This window comes from Pholcus phalangioides, unplaced genomic scaffold (assembly GCF_987345545.1).
Source record: "Pholcus phalangioides strain wild (caught in Gottingen) unplaced genomic scaffold, Ppha-v1.0 ptg000004l_1, whole genome shotgun sequence".
NCBI lineage: Eukaryota > Metazoa > Arthropoda > Arachnida > Araneae > Pholcidae > Pholcus > Pholcus phalangioides.
Genome location: NW_028301597.1, coordinates 12,201,029 through 12,219,667, shown reverse-complemented (window position 1 = coordinate 12,219,667; position 18,639 = coordinate 12,201,029). Strand labels below are relative to the sequence as shown.

Genomic DNA, 18,639 nt, shown 5'->3' with positions numbered 1-18,639 from the left:
CCTCATAACATAGTTGTAAAAAATAAAGTAGTGCCTGTGATAAATGCCCCCAGAAGAGTACCCCAGTCGCTGTATAAAAAATTGGGCAAAATTGGACGAGCTGTGGAACGAAACATTGGACGCACTATCCGGTGTAATATCGCCGGCTCACAAACCAACTGATTGGGTCAATAGCCTAGTAATAATAGAAAAACCAAATGGGAAATTATGAATTTGTCTTGACCCCAGAAATCTCAACAAGCGGGAGACCATAAGCGGAGCGGCCATAAAGCGGGAACATCACATTATCAAATCAGCTGATGAAATTATCAGTAAGTTAGAAGGTAAACAGTTTTATTCTGTGCTTGACTTGAAAGAAGGATTTTGGCAGATACCTTTGGACAAGGCCAGTTCAGAACTACGCACTTTCAATTCACCTTTTGGGAGGTTTAAATTTAAAAGGTTGCCATTTGGAATTAGCTCTGCTCCAGAGGTTTTTCAAAAAGCCAATCAAAAACTGTTTAGTGACATAAATGGAGTTGAGATCTATTTCGATGACTTGATAGTAGTAGATGACAAAAAAGAACATGATCAAATCTTGCTGAAAGTCTTAGGAAGGGGAAAAACAAGCAATGTGAAATTCAACCCTGATAAGTTTCAATTTAGAGTTAATGAAGTCAAGTATATGGGCCTCTTAATTTCTAAATATGGAATAAAAGCTGATCCAAGCCACGTGAAGGAGTTTGAAAAACCTTCCAACAAGAAAGACATACAGAGATTGATTGATATGGTTAATTTTTTAGCGAAGTTCATTCCAAACGTGGCTGTTGTGACATCTCCTCTAAGAGAACTGCTAAAGAAAGACATTGAATTTCAGTGGAACCATGAGCAAGATCGAAGCTTCGTGAATCTGAAAAGATTGATCAGTTCAACTCCAGTGTTGAAAGTATTTAATGACACCTTGCCTATTGTTATTCAGTGCGACAGTTCCAAAGATGGGCTCGATGTTTGCTTATTGCAAAAAGGTTATGCAGTTTCTTTTGCATCCAGGAGCCTGTCAGAAACTGAAAAAAACTATGCCCAGATTGAGAAAGAATTACTTGCCATAGTCTTTGCATTTGAAAAATTTCACAACTTGATTTATGGCCACAAAGTACTAGTCAAAAGTAACCACAAACCATTGAGTTCAATAGTTCAAATAAGCTCATCGGCAAGATCTCAAATCGATTACAAAGAATGCTTCTCAAATTACTTAAGTATGATTTCACTATTGAATACTTGCCAGGTTGTCAAATGCATATTGCTGATGCATTGTCAAGGGCTTACATTAAAGACACGGATGTAGACGATCCAGAAATGTTGCATGTCGTACATGAAATTTCCAAATCACTGCCTATTAGTGAGAGGAAACTGAAGCAATTCCAAAAATGTACTGAGCTTGACCCAACCTTTCAAGAGATAATTCATTATAATAAGAATGGCACTCAAGATTTTGAAGTATCAACAGTCCCTCGCAATACGTAAATACACTATTGTTTTTTTAGATTTGAACAGCAATCAATTGTCCAACCCCGCATGAAAAGTCTTAAAAAACGGGGAAATAACAATTGTTTTACATTCCTATCTTCTGACTCAACAGACATGGCTGTGTCCAGCTTCCTATAGTATTGGTTCTAAATCGATGACTATCAACCTCCTCAACTTTTGAAAGAAAGAACTTATACTGTTGACTTCTCCACTTATGCAGAGCGAACTGTTCTGAAAAAGGAGTTCAATCTATGGCTCTATTATTTCGAATTTGCTCAGCTAATCGCAACTTCCAACTGTTCTTTATACATCTCCTTTTGATGACAACAAAAGACCACTCAATCTGCTCCTGGAAAATCTCACATTTCTCTCTTTCATATTTTAGCTTTCCATTTCCTAAAACATGGTCATAAAAATCACTCTAGTTCCCGAACTTCTTTTTTTCTTGTTTCGCTGTGTCAATCCAATATGTTTCCAATCTTGTGTGCCTCAAAATCCCACTGTGCCTCAAATCATAATATATAAGCTTACCTTACAGTTACAGGCAGCTAGATTGATCAAGTTCACACAATGATTCGTATTCCCAAATATATAACATAGTGGAAAAATTGCATATTTAAATAAACTAGCACACTAATTAATAAATCTATTTGGTGAGACACGCACGAGTATCATTGCTCTTCCACCTAGTACCTTACCAAGGTGTAAAACAATGCCGTGAAGCATATTTTAGAGACAACGATCCCAATGGAATAGAGCAATATATATTTTGCACCTCACTTTCTTTTAGTTTAAAAAACAGAATTGGGGGGGGGGGGGGGGGTCATGATTGTGGAATCTTGTTTACAAAGCTGTTTAAAAAAATCAAATTGAACTTCCAACATACGTTCCTCATTAGTTTCTTGAAAGCAAAAAGATGTCCTTTCAAAGTCCCATTGTGGTCACACCTTACCAGAGATACTGTCTAGGAGCCTCATAGGAAGCTTTACCGTTACTCACCGGGTATCTGGAACAAGATCCGTGAAACTCCGAAAAGTTGTTCAGTTGTGTATGTACGGTTTGTTACAATTTCACACACACACACGTTGCACTTGGGGGCAGCTCAAGACAAAATCTCTAGCCGAGCAGGACCTATTTTTATGTGTCCCTGACTTCCCCTAATTAAAAAAACTTTTGTTTCAATCTTTTCGTTTTGATGCGTTCAAAGGAACAGCGATATTTTATGTCATAACATATCATGTCAAATTTTTTTCTGCCCTTTTACCTTGGATTTGGCGCTCCTCCTAGAGCAGGTAGAAATCATTTTCCCATTTTTTTCGCCCTTTTACCTCTGACTTGACGCCCCTCTTAGAGGGCACAAATAAATTTTCCTCATTTTTTTTCCTTTCTTGCGTTTCCACTTCGGATATGACGCCCCTCCTAAAGCGAGCAGAAATCATTTTCTGTAATTTCTTTCACTCTTTTACGTCGGATTTGACGCTCCTCCTAGAGCGGGCATAAAAAGGTTTTCCCAATTTTTTTTTCACATTTCCACTTAGGATATGACGCCCCTCCTGAAGTAGGCAGAAATCATTTCCCCTAACTTTCTTTCGCCCTTTCTACCTCAGACTTGGTGCCCTCCTACATCTGCACAAATAATTTTCCTAATCTTTTTTCCGCCCTTTCACTTTGGATTTGACGCCCTTCTAGAGCACACCCAGTGCCACCAAGCTTCCCCTGGTTGAACTAATAGGAAAGTCTGGCCAGTCTCCAGACTCGCCAGTGATTGCGGAGCCAAAGTGCATGGATTTTCTCGTGTGAGCACATTTTTGTTTTTCCTCGTGTGACAGGTAGGAACGAGGCTGAAGTGCAAAATCTCTATTTGAAATGGTCAGCAAATCATAGGTATTAATTCATTCATTTTTTAAAAAAATATTCATTCAATATTTTTTTGAAATACATTACTGTGTTGGTGATTCGATTCTGCGTTTTTAATACAAGTAATACAAGTCGGGAAAAAAGAGGTATGAAAGGCCTCTGGCTCAAAATTTTCCCACATCGGAGGACACCTGCCAGTTTCTGTAATACTCCCCATAACACAGGAAAACACTTTTGCTCGCGTTAGTAGAAAAATTGGGTGATCGAGGGTGATTCCTCCATTATTTTTATTTTTACAGCACAACAAAAGAGAAAGAAAAGAGAAGAGCTCGAGCGAGACAGTGTGTATTTTTATCTGACCAAAATCGCTATGTACTGTACTTATATAGGTGCACTGCCCATCGATTTTTTCCTTTTCAAAAAATAACCGTAATATTATATACACTCAAACCACCAATTCTTTTTCTTATCTTGATCATTTTTTGTGTATATTTTGTAGTTATTTTTTTAAAGACATATCTTAAAATATTTTTTCAGTAATGTATATCTAACGTGTTTCGGCACCCCTTCTCATTTGGCGCTGGTGCAATTGCACCGTTCGCACTGCTCTAAGACCGCCCCTGCCAGGAACCGACCATCTGAGAAAAATATATATAAAACATAACCAATGAAAAAACAGAATACAAATTTGTGTAACAAACCAACATTGAATTTTATAGAAATTTTACAATATCAATGTGGCAACACAAGAACAATGAAGAAAATGGTGACATGATCAAGATCACTCATTTTTCCAGTCTATGGATAATGAAAATATCACAGACTCACAAACCATGCATGGTTAAAGAGGTAAGAAGAGAAAATAACAAACTCAGAGATGCCATTGACGTGTTACGCATTATAATGAGTCAAATACCCGGAATTTCAGAAAAGGACGCATACAAATTTTGTTCACGCGTCCTCCGGGATGTGTTCTTTCCTAGTTATACGAAAAAAGTAGAGAGAAAAACCTCCCCAACCTTTTCCCTTTTTTTTCCTTTTACCGTGTATCATGATCGCGCGACCTTGAAAAATTGGTTTTACTACTTATACTGTATTGATATACAGGCGGGTTGTCGAAAAATAAGATGAAGGATATCTGGTTGCTTCCCTGAACGAGGGGCAGTGTACAGAAGTTTCTGATTTTTTATTTCACTGCAGATTTTCTCCCTTCCAGTTATATACGGGAAATTACGGTACTTTCGCGGCTATCTGCCGGCATTGAAAGACCGCGTCTATACGGCGTAAATTCGTCTTGTTCCTACAATATTGCGAGTGCGCGTTTTTTTTCTTTAAATCGTAAAGGATTGGAACACCCGTTCAAATTGTAAAACCTTCCCGATATCATGGGAAAAAAACCAAATCTGTAACAACTCAACCTTGAATATAAACAGTTTTTTCACCTAGCTGCTATGCGGTAGTCACCATTTCGCATCGCTAAAATCATGGGTGTGCAAACAGAATCGGCTTTTGGAGGGGCACAAGGATCTAATTCTTCACAGATAGTATAAATTTTTTTTTTATTCCAATGTTTTTCATTTTTGATCGTCGGGGGGGGGGGGAAAGGAAAAGGGCTCTTATAACCTCACCCAAATTTTGCTTTTGGTGGGTGAAAATCCGTGTTTGGAACTTGCGATTGAGCAATGATAATCGGCTAAAAATGTGATTTTCTAAAGATTTAAAATTTCCTACAACACAAATATGCATACATTGAACTTCAAATGCATGCATTACCAGTTTGGAGAATAGATGCAGGGCCGCTACTGGGAGGGGGTGGGACAGGCGGGCCTAGTGTCCTGGGCTCTGGACTAGAGGGGAGGGCACCAAATTCACCCTTTATAACTGCTTCTTTTCTACATTACATGGGTGTGCCAAAATGTGTACTTGCCCCATTTGAGAAAGTATGATTGCAGTGCTAGATAGATGGCACCACCTACTGAACACAAAACACGTCAAATGCTGGGCACACACACATAAGCACATTGTTAAGTTTCTCCAACGCAAATCTGGTGTAGCTCCCATATTCAGGTGTGAAAATATGTGGCAGTTAAATGATGACAAATCAGAATGGTGGAACATCAGGGAAGGAAAATAAAATCATTTTACCAGGAAAACCAAAGTATGAATAGCGAATCAGAAGAGATAAGTGTCTGAGAGAGAATATCGAATAGCTTTAAATTTGATCAGAAGATATTGAAAATGCCAAGATATTTTTAACAAAATGTAAAATCAATCAGAAGGAAATTTATACATTGATTATTAGTAAATATATAAATGTGTGCCTTCAACTGTTAATTAAAGTGGATCCTGCTTATAACGTTTTTCAAAAACCGTCATAAAAAACATTGTAAATATTAGGAAAACACTTTAAACAGGAAATCTCAATAAGAATTACTTATTGTTAGGACCACGAAATTAAGTTGTACTAAGTGGAAAAAAGTTCTAAATGGGAGAAACGTTATAAGTGGGATCAACTGTATATTTGTTTCAGATGTATTACATGTGCGGAATTCCATAGGTTTAATTCTCAGTGCTAATGAGCTTGTGGGGAATCGGTTAAAGCCGTCCGGATATTATATATATTTTTCCTTGTGGTTGGAAGAGAAGTCAAAGCCGTCTAGAATGACACTCGGTGTTTTGGTTGAGGTGTCACATGTTGTCGCGTATGTGTATGTCCGTTCCATGCGTATGTAGTGATTTTTGTGATTTGTTTTAGTTTAATAAATAAATTGAATAGATTTTATCATCGTTAATCACTACAACTGGTGACCTATATTGTGAAGAGGACAGGCAACCAAAGGATTTAAGCAAAACAAAATGGCAGATGAAAACGCAACTGGTTTGGCAGAGATCGCCCATGTTTCCGTAAAAGCTCCACCGTTTTGGCGAGCAAATCCGGAGATCTGGTTTAGGCAGATGGAAAGTCAGTTTCTTCTGGCAGGAGTGACAGCCGAGGTGACCAAGTATCATCACATCGTATCTGCCTTGCAACCAGAGGAGCTGTCTGTTGTCGGGGACATTATCACCAGCCCACCCACCGCAACATCTTACGCTACGCTAAAACACCGTTTGTGCACGCAGTATGCGGACTCGGAGGAACAGCGGTTGCGCGACCTAATTTCTGGATTGCAACTGGGTGATCGGAAACCATCACGCCTTCTCCTGGAAATGCGAAGTAAAGCTGGGCAACGGGTGAGTGATGATATTTTGAAGTCTCTTTTCCTCCAGCGGCTGCCTACAAATGCTCAGCAAATACTAGCGATATCCAATGATAGCCTGGATAAATTGGCAGAAATGGCTGATGCCATACTTGCCGCCGCGGAAAGCTCCACTGCAATTCATGCGGTTTCAGCTGAAGCTTCGCAAATGCAGACCATTCTAATGGACATTTCTTCCCGTTTGCAGCGTCTCGAAACGCGTGCTCGATCCCAATCAAGAAATCGCCGAGAATCTCGTCAGCGTTCCAGCAGTCGTGACAGAAATTACCAGCACTGCTGGTACCACTGGCGTTTCAAAGAAAAAGCAACCAAATGTGTCCAGCCTTGCAGTTTCAACCAGCAGGGAAACTAGTTGGGCCGTCACTCGATACTCAGAGTGACGGCAAACTCGAGTGCTTCCGGCTATATCTGTCTGACCAGTCATCTTCCGTGCAGTTCCTCATAGACACTGGCGCTGATGTATCTGTACTGCCACTACGCAAAGAAGATTCCCGACGTCAGCCAGACAAGCTTCAGTTGTTTGCTGCAAACGGAACTGCCATACACACCTTCGGTCAACGACTGTTAAAACTAGACCTAGGACTTCGTCGTGCATTTCATTGGTCATTCATCGTTGCTGCCGTTTCACGTCCAATCATCGGATCTGACTTTCTGCGGCATTTTGGACTGCTTATAGATGTTTGGCGCGGTCAATTAATCGATCCACTCACTCAGCTTCGTTCACATTGCAAGATTGCTGGTGCGGACGTACCATCCCCAGCAGTGAAATGCATCCGGGACAATAGTGAATTTCATCGAATTCTCACCGAGTTCCCTGAACTGACAGAGACTGTAGCAACGTTTAATGCTGTTAAGCATGACGTCCAACACTGCATTGAGACCAAAGGCCCGCCAGTTGCATCAAAACCTCGCAGGCTACCACCGGACAAGCTGCGTGCAGCCAAGTGGGAATTCGATCATCTAGTTGCCCAAGGAGTTTGCCGACCATCTCAAAGTTGCTGGGCAAGCCCACTGCACATGGTACCCAAGTGCAACGGCGATTGGAGACCATGCGGCGACTACAGGAGACTAAATGCTGCAACTATCCCTGACAGATATCCCGTTCCGCACATCCAGGACTGTCTCCAGGTGCTAGAGGGGAAACAAATATTCTCCACCCTAGATCTCGCAAAAGCTTTTCATCAAATCCCTGTGAGACAAGAGGATATTCCGAAAACAGCCGTAACAACACCATTCGGGCTGTTCGAATTTCTCTTCATGCCTTTCGGACTATCGAATGCAGCTGCAACATTCCAGAGGTTCATACATATGGTGCTGCAGGGTTTCACCTTTTGTGTACCGTATTTCGACGATGTTCTCGTGGCATCTACAAACGCTGAAGAGCACAAGGAACATTTGCGCCAAGTATTCAAACGTTTTTCTGAATTCGGAGTTCGCCTCAACGCTGCTAAATGTGTTCTGGGGCAACCATCAGTTCGATTTTTGGGTCATATGATCTCTGCAACCGGCGTTGCACCTCTTCCTGAGAAAGTGTCGGTCATCGCTCAATACCCAAAGCCAGACACAGTCAAAGACCTCCGACGATTTTTGGCCCTCCTCAATTTTTATCGTCGCTTCGTTCCAAAAGCAGCAGAGACGCAAGCACTCCTGCATAAATTTCTAGCGGGTTCCAAGCGAAACGATAAGAGGAAGATCGTTTGGACCAAAGAAGCCGATGAAGCATTCCTGAAGTCTAAGCGGGATCTGGCAGATGCAACAGCTTTGGCATTTCCAGTGGCAGCAGCATCTTTGGCTATTGTAGTAGATGCTTCCGATATTGCCATGGGCGCAACTTTGCAACAACGTGTGTCAGGATCTTGGCAGCCACTTGGGTTCTACTCCAAGAAGTTATCTCCTGCACAAAAGAATTACAGTGCCTATGATCGAGAGCTGTTGGCAGCTTACTCTGCTATCAAATATTTCAGGCACATGGTTGAAGGCCATTCATTCGTCCTGTACACGGATCAGAAGCCTCTCACATATGCCTTCAGACAGACTACTGACAAATGCTCACCTCGTCAGCTTCGACACTTGGATTTCATTGGCCAGTTTACCACAGACATCCGACACATCAAGGGTGCAGAAAATGTTGTGGCAGATGCATTGTCTCGGATATCCATATCTTCCATAGACACACCATCTCCCACCGACTTCAAACGAATGGCAGAGGAACAACTCAAAGATGAGGGTATTCAGCAACTACTCACCAATCCTTTATCTACTTCCTTGAAAATCCACTCTCTTCCTGTTGATGAATCAAAGCTTCAGCTGTACTGTGACGTCTCTACAGGACACATTCGACCACTGGTTCCATCCTCGATGCGTAGGGACATCTTCACTGCCTTGCATGGACTGTCACATCCTGGAGTGAAGGCCTCTGTGAAACTAGTTCAAGAGCGTTTCGTGTGGCCCGCACTGAAGGCTGACGTGACCACTTGGTCACGTACATGCATTAACTGTCAGAAGTCTAAAGTGAGTCGGCATACGAAGAGCCCACATGGGGAATTTTCACCACCTGATGCCAGGTTTGAACATGTCCACATTGATATTGTAGGCCCTTTGCCTCCATCAGAAGGCTACACATATTGCCTCACCTGTGTGGATCGCTTCTCTAAATGGCCTGAAGCCTTCCCTATGCCGGATAGCTCTGCTGATACCGTGGCCAAGGTTTTCTATTCTGGATGGGTTGCTCGGTTCGGTTCACCTAACAGAATCACCTCAGATCAAGGTGTCCAGTTTGAGTCCTTTTTGTTCAAGGCTCTAACCAAGTTCTTGGGAACCAATCGCCAGAGGACCACATCATACCATCCACAAGCAAATGGTCAAGTAGAACGCTTCCATCGAGACCTTAAGTCTGCTATCAAGGCTCATGCAACTAACCGCTGGCTAACAGTACTTCCTACGATTCTGTTGGGTTTTCGAGCCGCCTGGAAGGAGGACTTGCAAGCTACAACTGCGGAAATGGTGTATGGTGCACCTATACGGCTGCCAGGAGAGTTTTTCGTACCTAGTCGTCATCACCCAGATCCATCAAGCTTCGTTGATCAGTTGAAGACCACCATGGAAAATTTAAGCCCAAGACCGACTGTTCGCCACGGAAAACATTCTGTTTTTGTCAGCAAGGACCTGCTGTCTTGCTCATATGTTTTCCTCCGCAGGGACAGAGTGAAGAAAGGCCTAGAACCTCCGTACGAGGGACCTTACCAAGTACTGTCAAGATCAGAAAAGGTGTTCCAAATACTAATAAAAGGTCGACCAGTATCTGTAAGCATAGACAGAGTCAAACCGGCTTACATCTGCGGTGATGACCTGCCTTTCAATGCCCACAAGCCTTCCAACGATCAACAAGAAACAACAACTTCAAAGCATCAACAGACAACTTCTAACGATCAGCAAGCAACAACAACTTCACAGCAAGCAACAACTTCACGGCAAGCAACAACTTCACGGCAAGCAACAACAACTTCACAGCAAGCAACCACAAGTTCAAAGCATCAGCAAGCAACAATAACTTCAAAAGATCAACAGATTTCCAGTGACGAGGACCAAACTTTCATGACCACCCGCTCAGGTAGACGGGTCAGATTCAGATTGCCTTGCAGGTAGTTCTCTCGCTATCGCTGGTGGGGGACTACCTGTGGGGAATCGGTTAAAGCCGTCCGGATATTATATATATTTTTCCTTGTGGTTGGAAGAGAAGTCAAAGCCGTCTAGAATGACACTCAGTGTTTTGGTTGAGGTGTCACATGTTGTCGCGTATGTGTATGTCCGTTCCATGCGTATGTAGTGATTTTTGTGATTTGTTTTAGTTTAATAAATAAATTGAATAGATTTTATCATCGTTAATCACTACAAGCTTCTTTGCAAGTTTTTCCTACTAGTAGACAATGAAAGTAAATGAACCTTTGGATAGAACATGTTTTTAGAAATGAATTACTTGATTCACAGATACCTTCTCTTACTCCGAACATGACCCACCGCTCAGTCCCAACGAAGAAATATAAGCAGGTGATCAAAGACCGGGGGTATGTTGGAAGAAAATCCATAGAAATACCAGTGAATTATTGGGGCATAATTTTTTTCAAGATAAATTTTTTCTTCAGAGGGACCTACTTTCATTCAAAAAGGACCCAGATTTTTCAAATAACCTGCGTCCCGGAATCCAGGTAAATTAAAGTCCAGTGTCATCTCTGAGACTATTATAAAATTACACAACTACAAATATATAACATGTTTCAAAATTGAATGATAGAGGTGGGCTTGGCAAATTCCCCAGGGGTTCCTTAACTATTGTTACAAAGGCATCATAATCCTTTCTTACCTTGAAGCTAACTTTTTTTATTGATAAATGTTTATTCAATCCTTTTCTAATGAAAGTTTTGGATATTTTCAATCAATTAATCAGCGGTTGGCTTGTTCTCCATTCATCTTTACTTATGCACATGTAAGCCAAATCACTTCCTGAAATTCTGAACTCTTTTGCTGCCATGATATATATAAATTGAAAAGTATATTCAAGATTTAAAATATTAGAATGTTCATATTTAAAATATGATTTAAAAAAAAGTTGCAAATAGTCAAAGCAAAAACTCTAATTGATGCTATTATTTTTTCAGGTATGTCCCCTCCACATTTATATTCAAGCACTTAGCTATTGGTTTCGGTCCTTCAATTTGTGTCGATCAACATGGAATCATGGAAACATATCATGATGCTAAAATATGCTCACGTTGCTAATACACTTGAAACAACTTGAATAAAGTGTGCAGGAAAAAAATAATTAAATGACTAAAATGGAAGAAATAAATGCGTAAGAATTTACTTCTAGGAGCAATTTCGATGCTTGCTTCATATCTTTTTCTTTGATAGGTCGAAAACCATGTGTTTTTGGAGTCTGTGAAAGAATGAAAATTAGCAGAATGAAATTTTAAATAGCAACAAAAAGTTAAGAAAAAAACTTTGAAAAGCATTTCAACTACTCACAATTCTTAATTTTTTTTCATTTTTATCAGTGCCATCTTAACCCATTTTTTATCAGTGCCGTGGGCTCACCCGGGCAAGGCCCAGGGGGCCTCAAGTGAAGAAGGAACCTCACAAAATGAGATCTGGTTGAAATTTTCGAGAATTTACCAGGTAGGGCCTCATCAAAATCACTTGGCCCGGGGGGCCCATGACGGTCTTAACATGGCCCAGGCCACAGTTTTATGCACATGAGAGCTAATTTTTGCTGAGATTACACTACAGTCAACGCTCGATTTTAAGAACCTTTAATTTACGCGAACACACTTTTTCATGAACGTGTCCTCTGTCCAAACAGCATGCCATAGAGATAATGTTAAAATCAACTCTATTTTATGAACTCTCATTTCTAATAACTGTATATTTTATGAACTAATATTCCTTCCACTATTATTCTTCCAGTCTCCTCAGAGATCATTGTACCCAAAAATAAACTTTAATTCGGATGTTTTACATGCCTAAAGAAAAAACAAGTGGTGGGGGTAAAGAGTTCACCAATTTGTCGTCACAAACATGAAAATCCACATCCGATAGTTCGGGAGGTTGACCGTAAAGTCAGGATGTGTTAACAATGCATTTTCATCCCTTGGTGCATTATGATTGCATAAACTGGTGGTTTGAGAAATGGTATATAACTTATTGACAAGGCAATTTCTCAGTTGGAAGTTGATCCAACTGACTGCTTCGCTTCAACCAAATGCTGTTTATCTATTTTTCTCTTTGCAATTTCAACAAAATGGAGAAGATTGTGCTCAACAATAAATTAGGAAAAAAGATTTTGAAAGAAATTAAAGTGTAAGCTCTTACAAAGACCAAAATTGCCAAAGTGTATAGAATTCCAAAAAGTACTTAGAGTACTATCATCAAAGATTAGCAAAAGTTTGTTTCAGCGGCAAATGGATTTTGAGGCATTCAACCATCCCAAAAATATTTCAGAAAAACAAGATTTCTGAAGCTTTACAAGGCACTTGTTATTTGGCTGAGGAAAATAAGAGGTAAGAATTTCAATCAAGAGAAATTTTCTGAAACAACAAACAAAATTATTTACCTCAAAGTTGTTGGAGAATTTCAGATGGATGACTGCAGAAATTCAAGAAAAGACTGCCTGACTTTCTGGATTACTAACTGAAGTAAGTCTTCAAATAAATACAGCAATGTCTGAACTTCTAGAAAACATGTTTAGCGCGTCACTAAAATAATTTTTATTTTTGATGTCAAACCGTGACAGAGGACCAGGATCTCGAATTGGCACATCCTCTGGACAATGTCTCGACTTTATTGCTTGGGATATGTATAGTAAATACAGTACTGCTGGTTTTTGCTCAGCATCTTTCTGGCTACTTCTAGAATCAAATAATCTCATGATTCATACTCCACCAGTGAGCTTTTCAAACCCAGTAAGCTGTTATCCAATGTACCCAGAAAAATATTCTGGCCCTGTGGGTGCACCATCTGTATGCTGAAAAATATGATGGAAAGGGAGTTTGTTGAAATGGAGTAGACAAACAATCCACTGTAGTGGTCTTCCCACGTGCAATTCACATGTGCTCCAGTCCCACTCAGGCAGTCGAGAGATGTGCCTGACTTGTTACGGAATCCTCAACTAAAGTATGTGGAGATGAAGATAGAGATAACTAGCCTAATTTCTCCCAAAAGTCAGACTTTAAATGTGAACACTTGGAGAAGAAACTGTAAACCACTAAATCCTAGCCAATTTTGGTAACTACAAAGTAAATTACACACACTCTCCTACTTTGGATGGTTGATTAAATAGGGTGTGGGTGAAACTCGATGTGCAGCCACTTCATCGTGGTAAGTTCTCTGTCATTTTGCCCTGACAAAGATTGCGAAGAGCTGCACAATGAAACTTGCAAAAATTTGGTCAATTCCAGTTTTTCAAACACATTGTGCGACTGATAAACATTGAAATATTAATGATGCTTTAATTTATTTTACTTTATTGAACCATAAAATAAGCGTAACAAACTTTTTTGTGTCGATCATTCAATTTTAAGTAATATTAAAAAAATTAAGAAAAATGTTCAATTTCGTCAATTTTCATAAACTTCAAGTACCATGCACAAACCGGAAGATGTCAAACGATTTTAAATTTTTTAATATCAGTTTTCTTTTTATAAAAGGAGGCAACTTTTCCTCACTATAAGCGATTGGAAATTTTTTTTTCGAAACACCCTAATGTACATACCCTATGTCCTTTATGTGTACATCTTATACATTATGTCTAAATTTACATTTTTAGTGCATGTTAAACTATATATTTGATCAATAAAATTGACCATACTGTAAGGGAATAATTGTTTACACACAAACACACCCACTTCTGTGTAATTGCATCTGAACCTTGAGTTGTATACAGAACTGTAGCAAGAAAATTGTGATAAAATAAATGAATTTGGATAATGAAAATTCTGAGAAATCAGAATGGTGCCAGAATTTTTTTTCTCCAAATTTTTCAAACCCCGCAGAAAATGAATCCAAAAGTGTCCTGATGGATCAAAAATAAAAACTTTAGCTATGTAACCAGAACCATAAAGTTTTTTTTTTTTTTTTTTAATCAAACCCAAACTTATAGGAGCTAAAGTCTTGTGTTTCCCTTTTTCTTGAATTCCTCACTGTTAAAGAATATCCATACTTCATTAAATTAAATTTTGAAATATTTTTAAAGGAGCAGTAATAACTAAAAAATGATCTGGTTAAGAGGAGGAGGTAGCAGTCATTCTGAGGATTCATTACTCTAGGTGTTTTCCACTTGTCCAAATTAGCCATTTTTGGGAACTTAAAACTACAAAATAATGAATTATCATTAAACACAAATGTCAATAACATTATAGTATATTAATATCACTTTATACAAGAAAACCTGTCATGTATAGCAGACCTACAGAATGCCTTCATCTGGCTGACGATTTTAACAGGCAAATATTCTGGGTCAGGCTTATATTATGCACATCTTGAAAAATCAAGCAAGTCTTATTTTCTGGTTAGGCCCCTATGTCTTATTTTCGGTGAGAGAAACTATACTTTTTGTTCTGTTTCATTGGAAGGTGTTCATTACCTATGTTGAATTCAAGAATCCCACTAAGTTGTTTTCTTTTTGTTATGAGATAATGTTATTTTTGTCTCTTGATATTTCAGTTATGAAAGTCTGATGTACCTGTATAAAACTTATAAAAATGTAATGCAAACATGTAAATATTTTTTGAATGAAAATTCAGTAAGCATACATTGGTTTACTTCTTCACAGAGCCTTTAATTTATTTATACCAGGATTTGTGTGTGTGAAAAATTATTGTGTATTTATAATACACAATAATTTTTGTGGATATGCTTATCACATATTACATGTTAGGTATATTTGTTAAACTAAGGTCACATTTTCTGTTTGAGATTTCTTGTAACATATTCTATGTGAATCTCCTGAATTTGAGAAAAGTGGATGAACTTGAAAACCGCTCTCAGAGAAATAATGTTATTTTTTTCAGCTTTCCTGAGCAATTGACTGAATCGCCAGAGCAGCTGGAGGAAACTATAACTTTGTGTCGAGAAATTAGAGGTCTCGAATGTGAAAATTGAAAAGATACACAGACTGGGTATGAGACAGAGCGGCAAATGCCGACCAGTCATAGGCAGGTTCCTGGACGGAAATGACTGTAGAAGGATTTTTACAAATTCTCATAGACTTAAGGGTGCAGGATTTTATGTCAGAGCTGATTACAGCCAGAGAATGAGATTAATCCGTAGTAAGCTGTCCGATTTCGGAGCCGAGCAAGTCAAGGGCACTGAGGAAAAGTTTCGCTTGAGGTTCGATAAACTGTTTGTGAATGACCGATGTTTCGTGTATGATGAGAAGAATAGCATCATCATCGAACAACCGGGACATTGGGAGTCATGCTGGAGTCCGCTGAAAATACTGTCATGGAATGTATCGACAGTATTTTCAGCGGATAAATCGAAGAATAAATCATCGAATAAATCGACACATTTAAAAAGGCAAGAAATGAAGCAAGGAAGATCTGTTGTACTAAAACAAATGATGTTTCTATGTTCAGTTTTTGAGAACCCTTCATGTTTTAACTACAGTCAGAAGTTTTGGCAATTTATCCAGGGCTTTGATTCAGGAAAAGCAACTTCTAAACCGTCAAATATTAACTGGACCGGATATTTTGGAAATATTTTTGCTGCAGGAAGTACAGTCATTTCAGTATACAGGTTGTACAATCACTGCGTAAACTGGGGAGATGAGATCCTCAATACACTGATAACTGAAACAAAGATTAGCGCAGCCTTTAAATATTCCGAAAGGGGTGAATCTCCAGGAATAGACGGAATTCCCGTTAAGCTTTTTAAACATAATTTTCTTGTGCAGTATTTGGCTAAAATGTTCAATACTTTTTACGACTATGGCAATATACTAAAGAAGTGGAATGAAAGTGTAATATACCCGCTACATAAAAAGGGATCTTTATATGATCCGGGTAATTTTAAAAAGATTTCGTTATTATGTGCTGCTTCCAGAATATACACCTCTATTCTACATTCGCGTTTATCCAAATGGATTAGCGACAGAAATGTTCTCTCCCCATACCAAACTAGTTTCCGACACGGCTTTTCAACACTTGATAACATTTTGATCCTTGATACAGTTATACATAAGACATCGGCTAAAAAACGCCACAAATTATATGTTTTTTTTCATTGATTTTAAAGCTGCTTTCGATACAATTGACAGGGACTCCCTTTGGTTCAAGCTTTTTAAAATTGGATTGAGCTATAAGTTTGTGAATTCAATTAAAAAACTTTACGATGGTATGTATGGTCGAGTTCTTTGTGATGGAGGCCTTTCTGCACCTTTCCCCATACAGATCGGCGTGAAACAGGGTTGCAAATTAAGTCCGCTGCTTTTCAGCATATATTTAAATGATTTTTTAATGGACATTTCTGAGTCAGATATACCGGGAGTGTCCATTGCTAATAAGGAAATCAAGGTCTTAGCTTACGCCGATGATATTGTTTTACTTTCTGATTGTAAATCTGGCCTTCAACGACTGATCAATAAGCTGGAATATTTTGTCGAGCTTTCAGGAATGAGGGTGAATTTACTGAAATCAAAGATTATAGTTTTTAGAAATGGCCACAAAGATTCTAAATCTGATAGCATCAGAGATAGAAAAAGTTAATCAATATAACTACTTGGGTGTTTTATTTCAATACAACAGCTTTTTCAGGAAACATATCGACAGTTCTAAAGCTCGTATGAAAATGTGGATAGATAAACTTTTGATTTCGGCAACGGTAAAGCGTTTAAGTAGGTTAAAAGACTGTATGAAGTTGATGGATTCTGTGATCTTACCGACCGGCTTATACGGAGGGGAGATCTGGGGCCCAAACTCAAATATGCTTGATTCTATACAATTGGCTTTTATCAAAAAATGCTACAGTATACCATTTCATGTTCCATCATATTTGATTTACACTGAATTTGATTTACACACCATCATAAAAAAGTTATGAATTTTTTATACAGTTTAACTCGGCCGACAAATAACGATTTAAGTATGTTTTGCCTTAATTGGAGTGTTAATCATAAGGTGGGTTGGGGACTCCGTGTTGAAGCCCTTCTGAATGTCATAAATAACCTTGGTTTATCTACACCCTTCTCTGAGTGGTCCAAGGCCAATTTCGAATCTGTCACGTACACAATTGCGGAAAATTTTGTTGACAGTTTTCGAAATAGAATTGAACAAAGCAATTTTAACTCATATTATAAACATATTAAAAGTTTCTTTCTTCCCGAGGAGTACCTTAATTTTCAAGGAAACTCCATATATCAGACTATTTTACTACAAGCTCGTTGTAATTTTATTAGAGGCCTAAATCGTTTTTCTAACAGATGTCAATGGTGTGATTATTGTGGGGAAATCGATTTCGTACACTTCATTGCAAACTGCAGTCATTTTGCTGGCCAACGTCTCACAGTTTTTGGCTCTCAGTCATTATCATTATCGTTGTGTGATTTATCCAATATTTTACGAGATGGAAAGAATTCGTTGTTTCAGTTCTTTTTTTTTTTATGTAATCTTAATTAAGTTACAACCACACTAAAACTTGCCATGAAATGAGAAACATCAATGGTTCATCTCGTATTTATATTCTGTGTGTGTGTTTTTTCCCCCTCTGCCCTGTATTTTTTTTTGTTTTGTTTTGTTTGTTTTATTTATTTTTAAAGCGTCTATATTACATTCTGCATCTAGATGTTTGTCAGTGTTGTCCAACCAAGCGTTCCTTTTTTGTAATAGAATTTTTTGCATTGTGGGCTCTGGCCTAATACACAATAAAGATATTATTATTATGTGAATCTCCTCATACCTAAATGCTTACATAAAAAAAGGTAGAAGAATTATAAAAATGTGTGTTTGTGATTCCAAGAAATTATTTATTATCACATTTTTGTTCCTAACAAAATCACTTAAAAATATTTCAAAATATACATATTCTAAACACTGCACTATGCAGCAATTTTCGGAATAAATAAACTAACCTCAAACTAAATTTTTAACCTGAAAGCAACACATTTTCTTCGAAAACAAACAATATTCCCCCCAAAAAACCCGGGTTTTTTAGGCTAAAAAACCCAGCACGGGGGGAGCAATGTGTATCTACCCGGAGAGCTAATTTGACAACCCTGCCTCAAACGTCTTAATCTGGCCCTGAGTGAATGCCGTACGTGGATAACGTTGTTTAATAAAAGTATTTAGTTTAAAAAACAAATATTTAAAATAATTTTAAAAATTTAAAAAGAAAAAAATTTAATTTAATTTAAAAGTTGTTAAAGTATTTAGTCAATTATATTCATAATGAATTACAGAACAGCTTATAATTTTACGTGTTACGTAGATCACAAATTTTATAATGCTTTTTTTTTTTCAGAAATAAAATGTCA

The 18,639-nt window shown here is 38.4% G+C and overlaps 1 protein-coding gene across 2 annotated transcripts in view; it reads right to left on the bottom strand.

Moving 5' to 3' along the window:
• The window catches only part of Nmt (N-myristoyl transferase), a 338,957-nt gene that overhangs the window by 109,557 nt on the left and 210,761 nt on the right, over positions 1-18,639 (bottom strand). For both annotated transcript variants that reach the window (XM_089256021.1, XM_089256022.1), the window contains exon 9: positions 11,482-11,553. In XM_089256021.1, the coding sequence (XP_089112147.1) occupies positions 11,482-11,553 (72 nt within the window). The remainder of the gene's footprint in view (positions 1-11,481; positions 11,554-18,639) is intronic.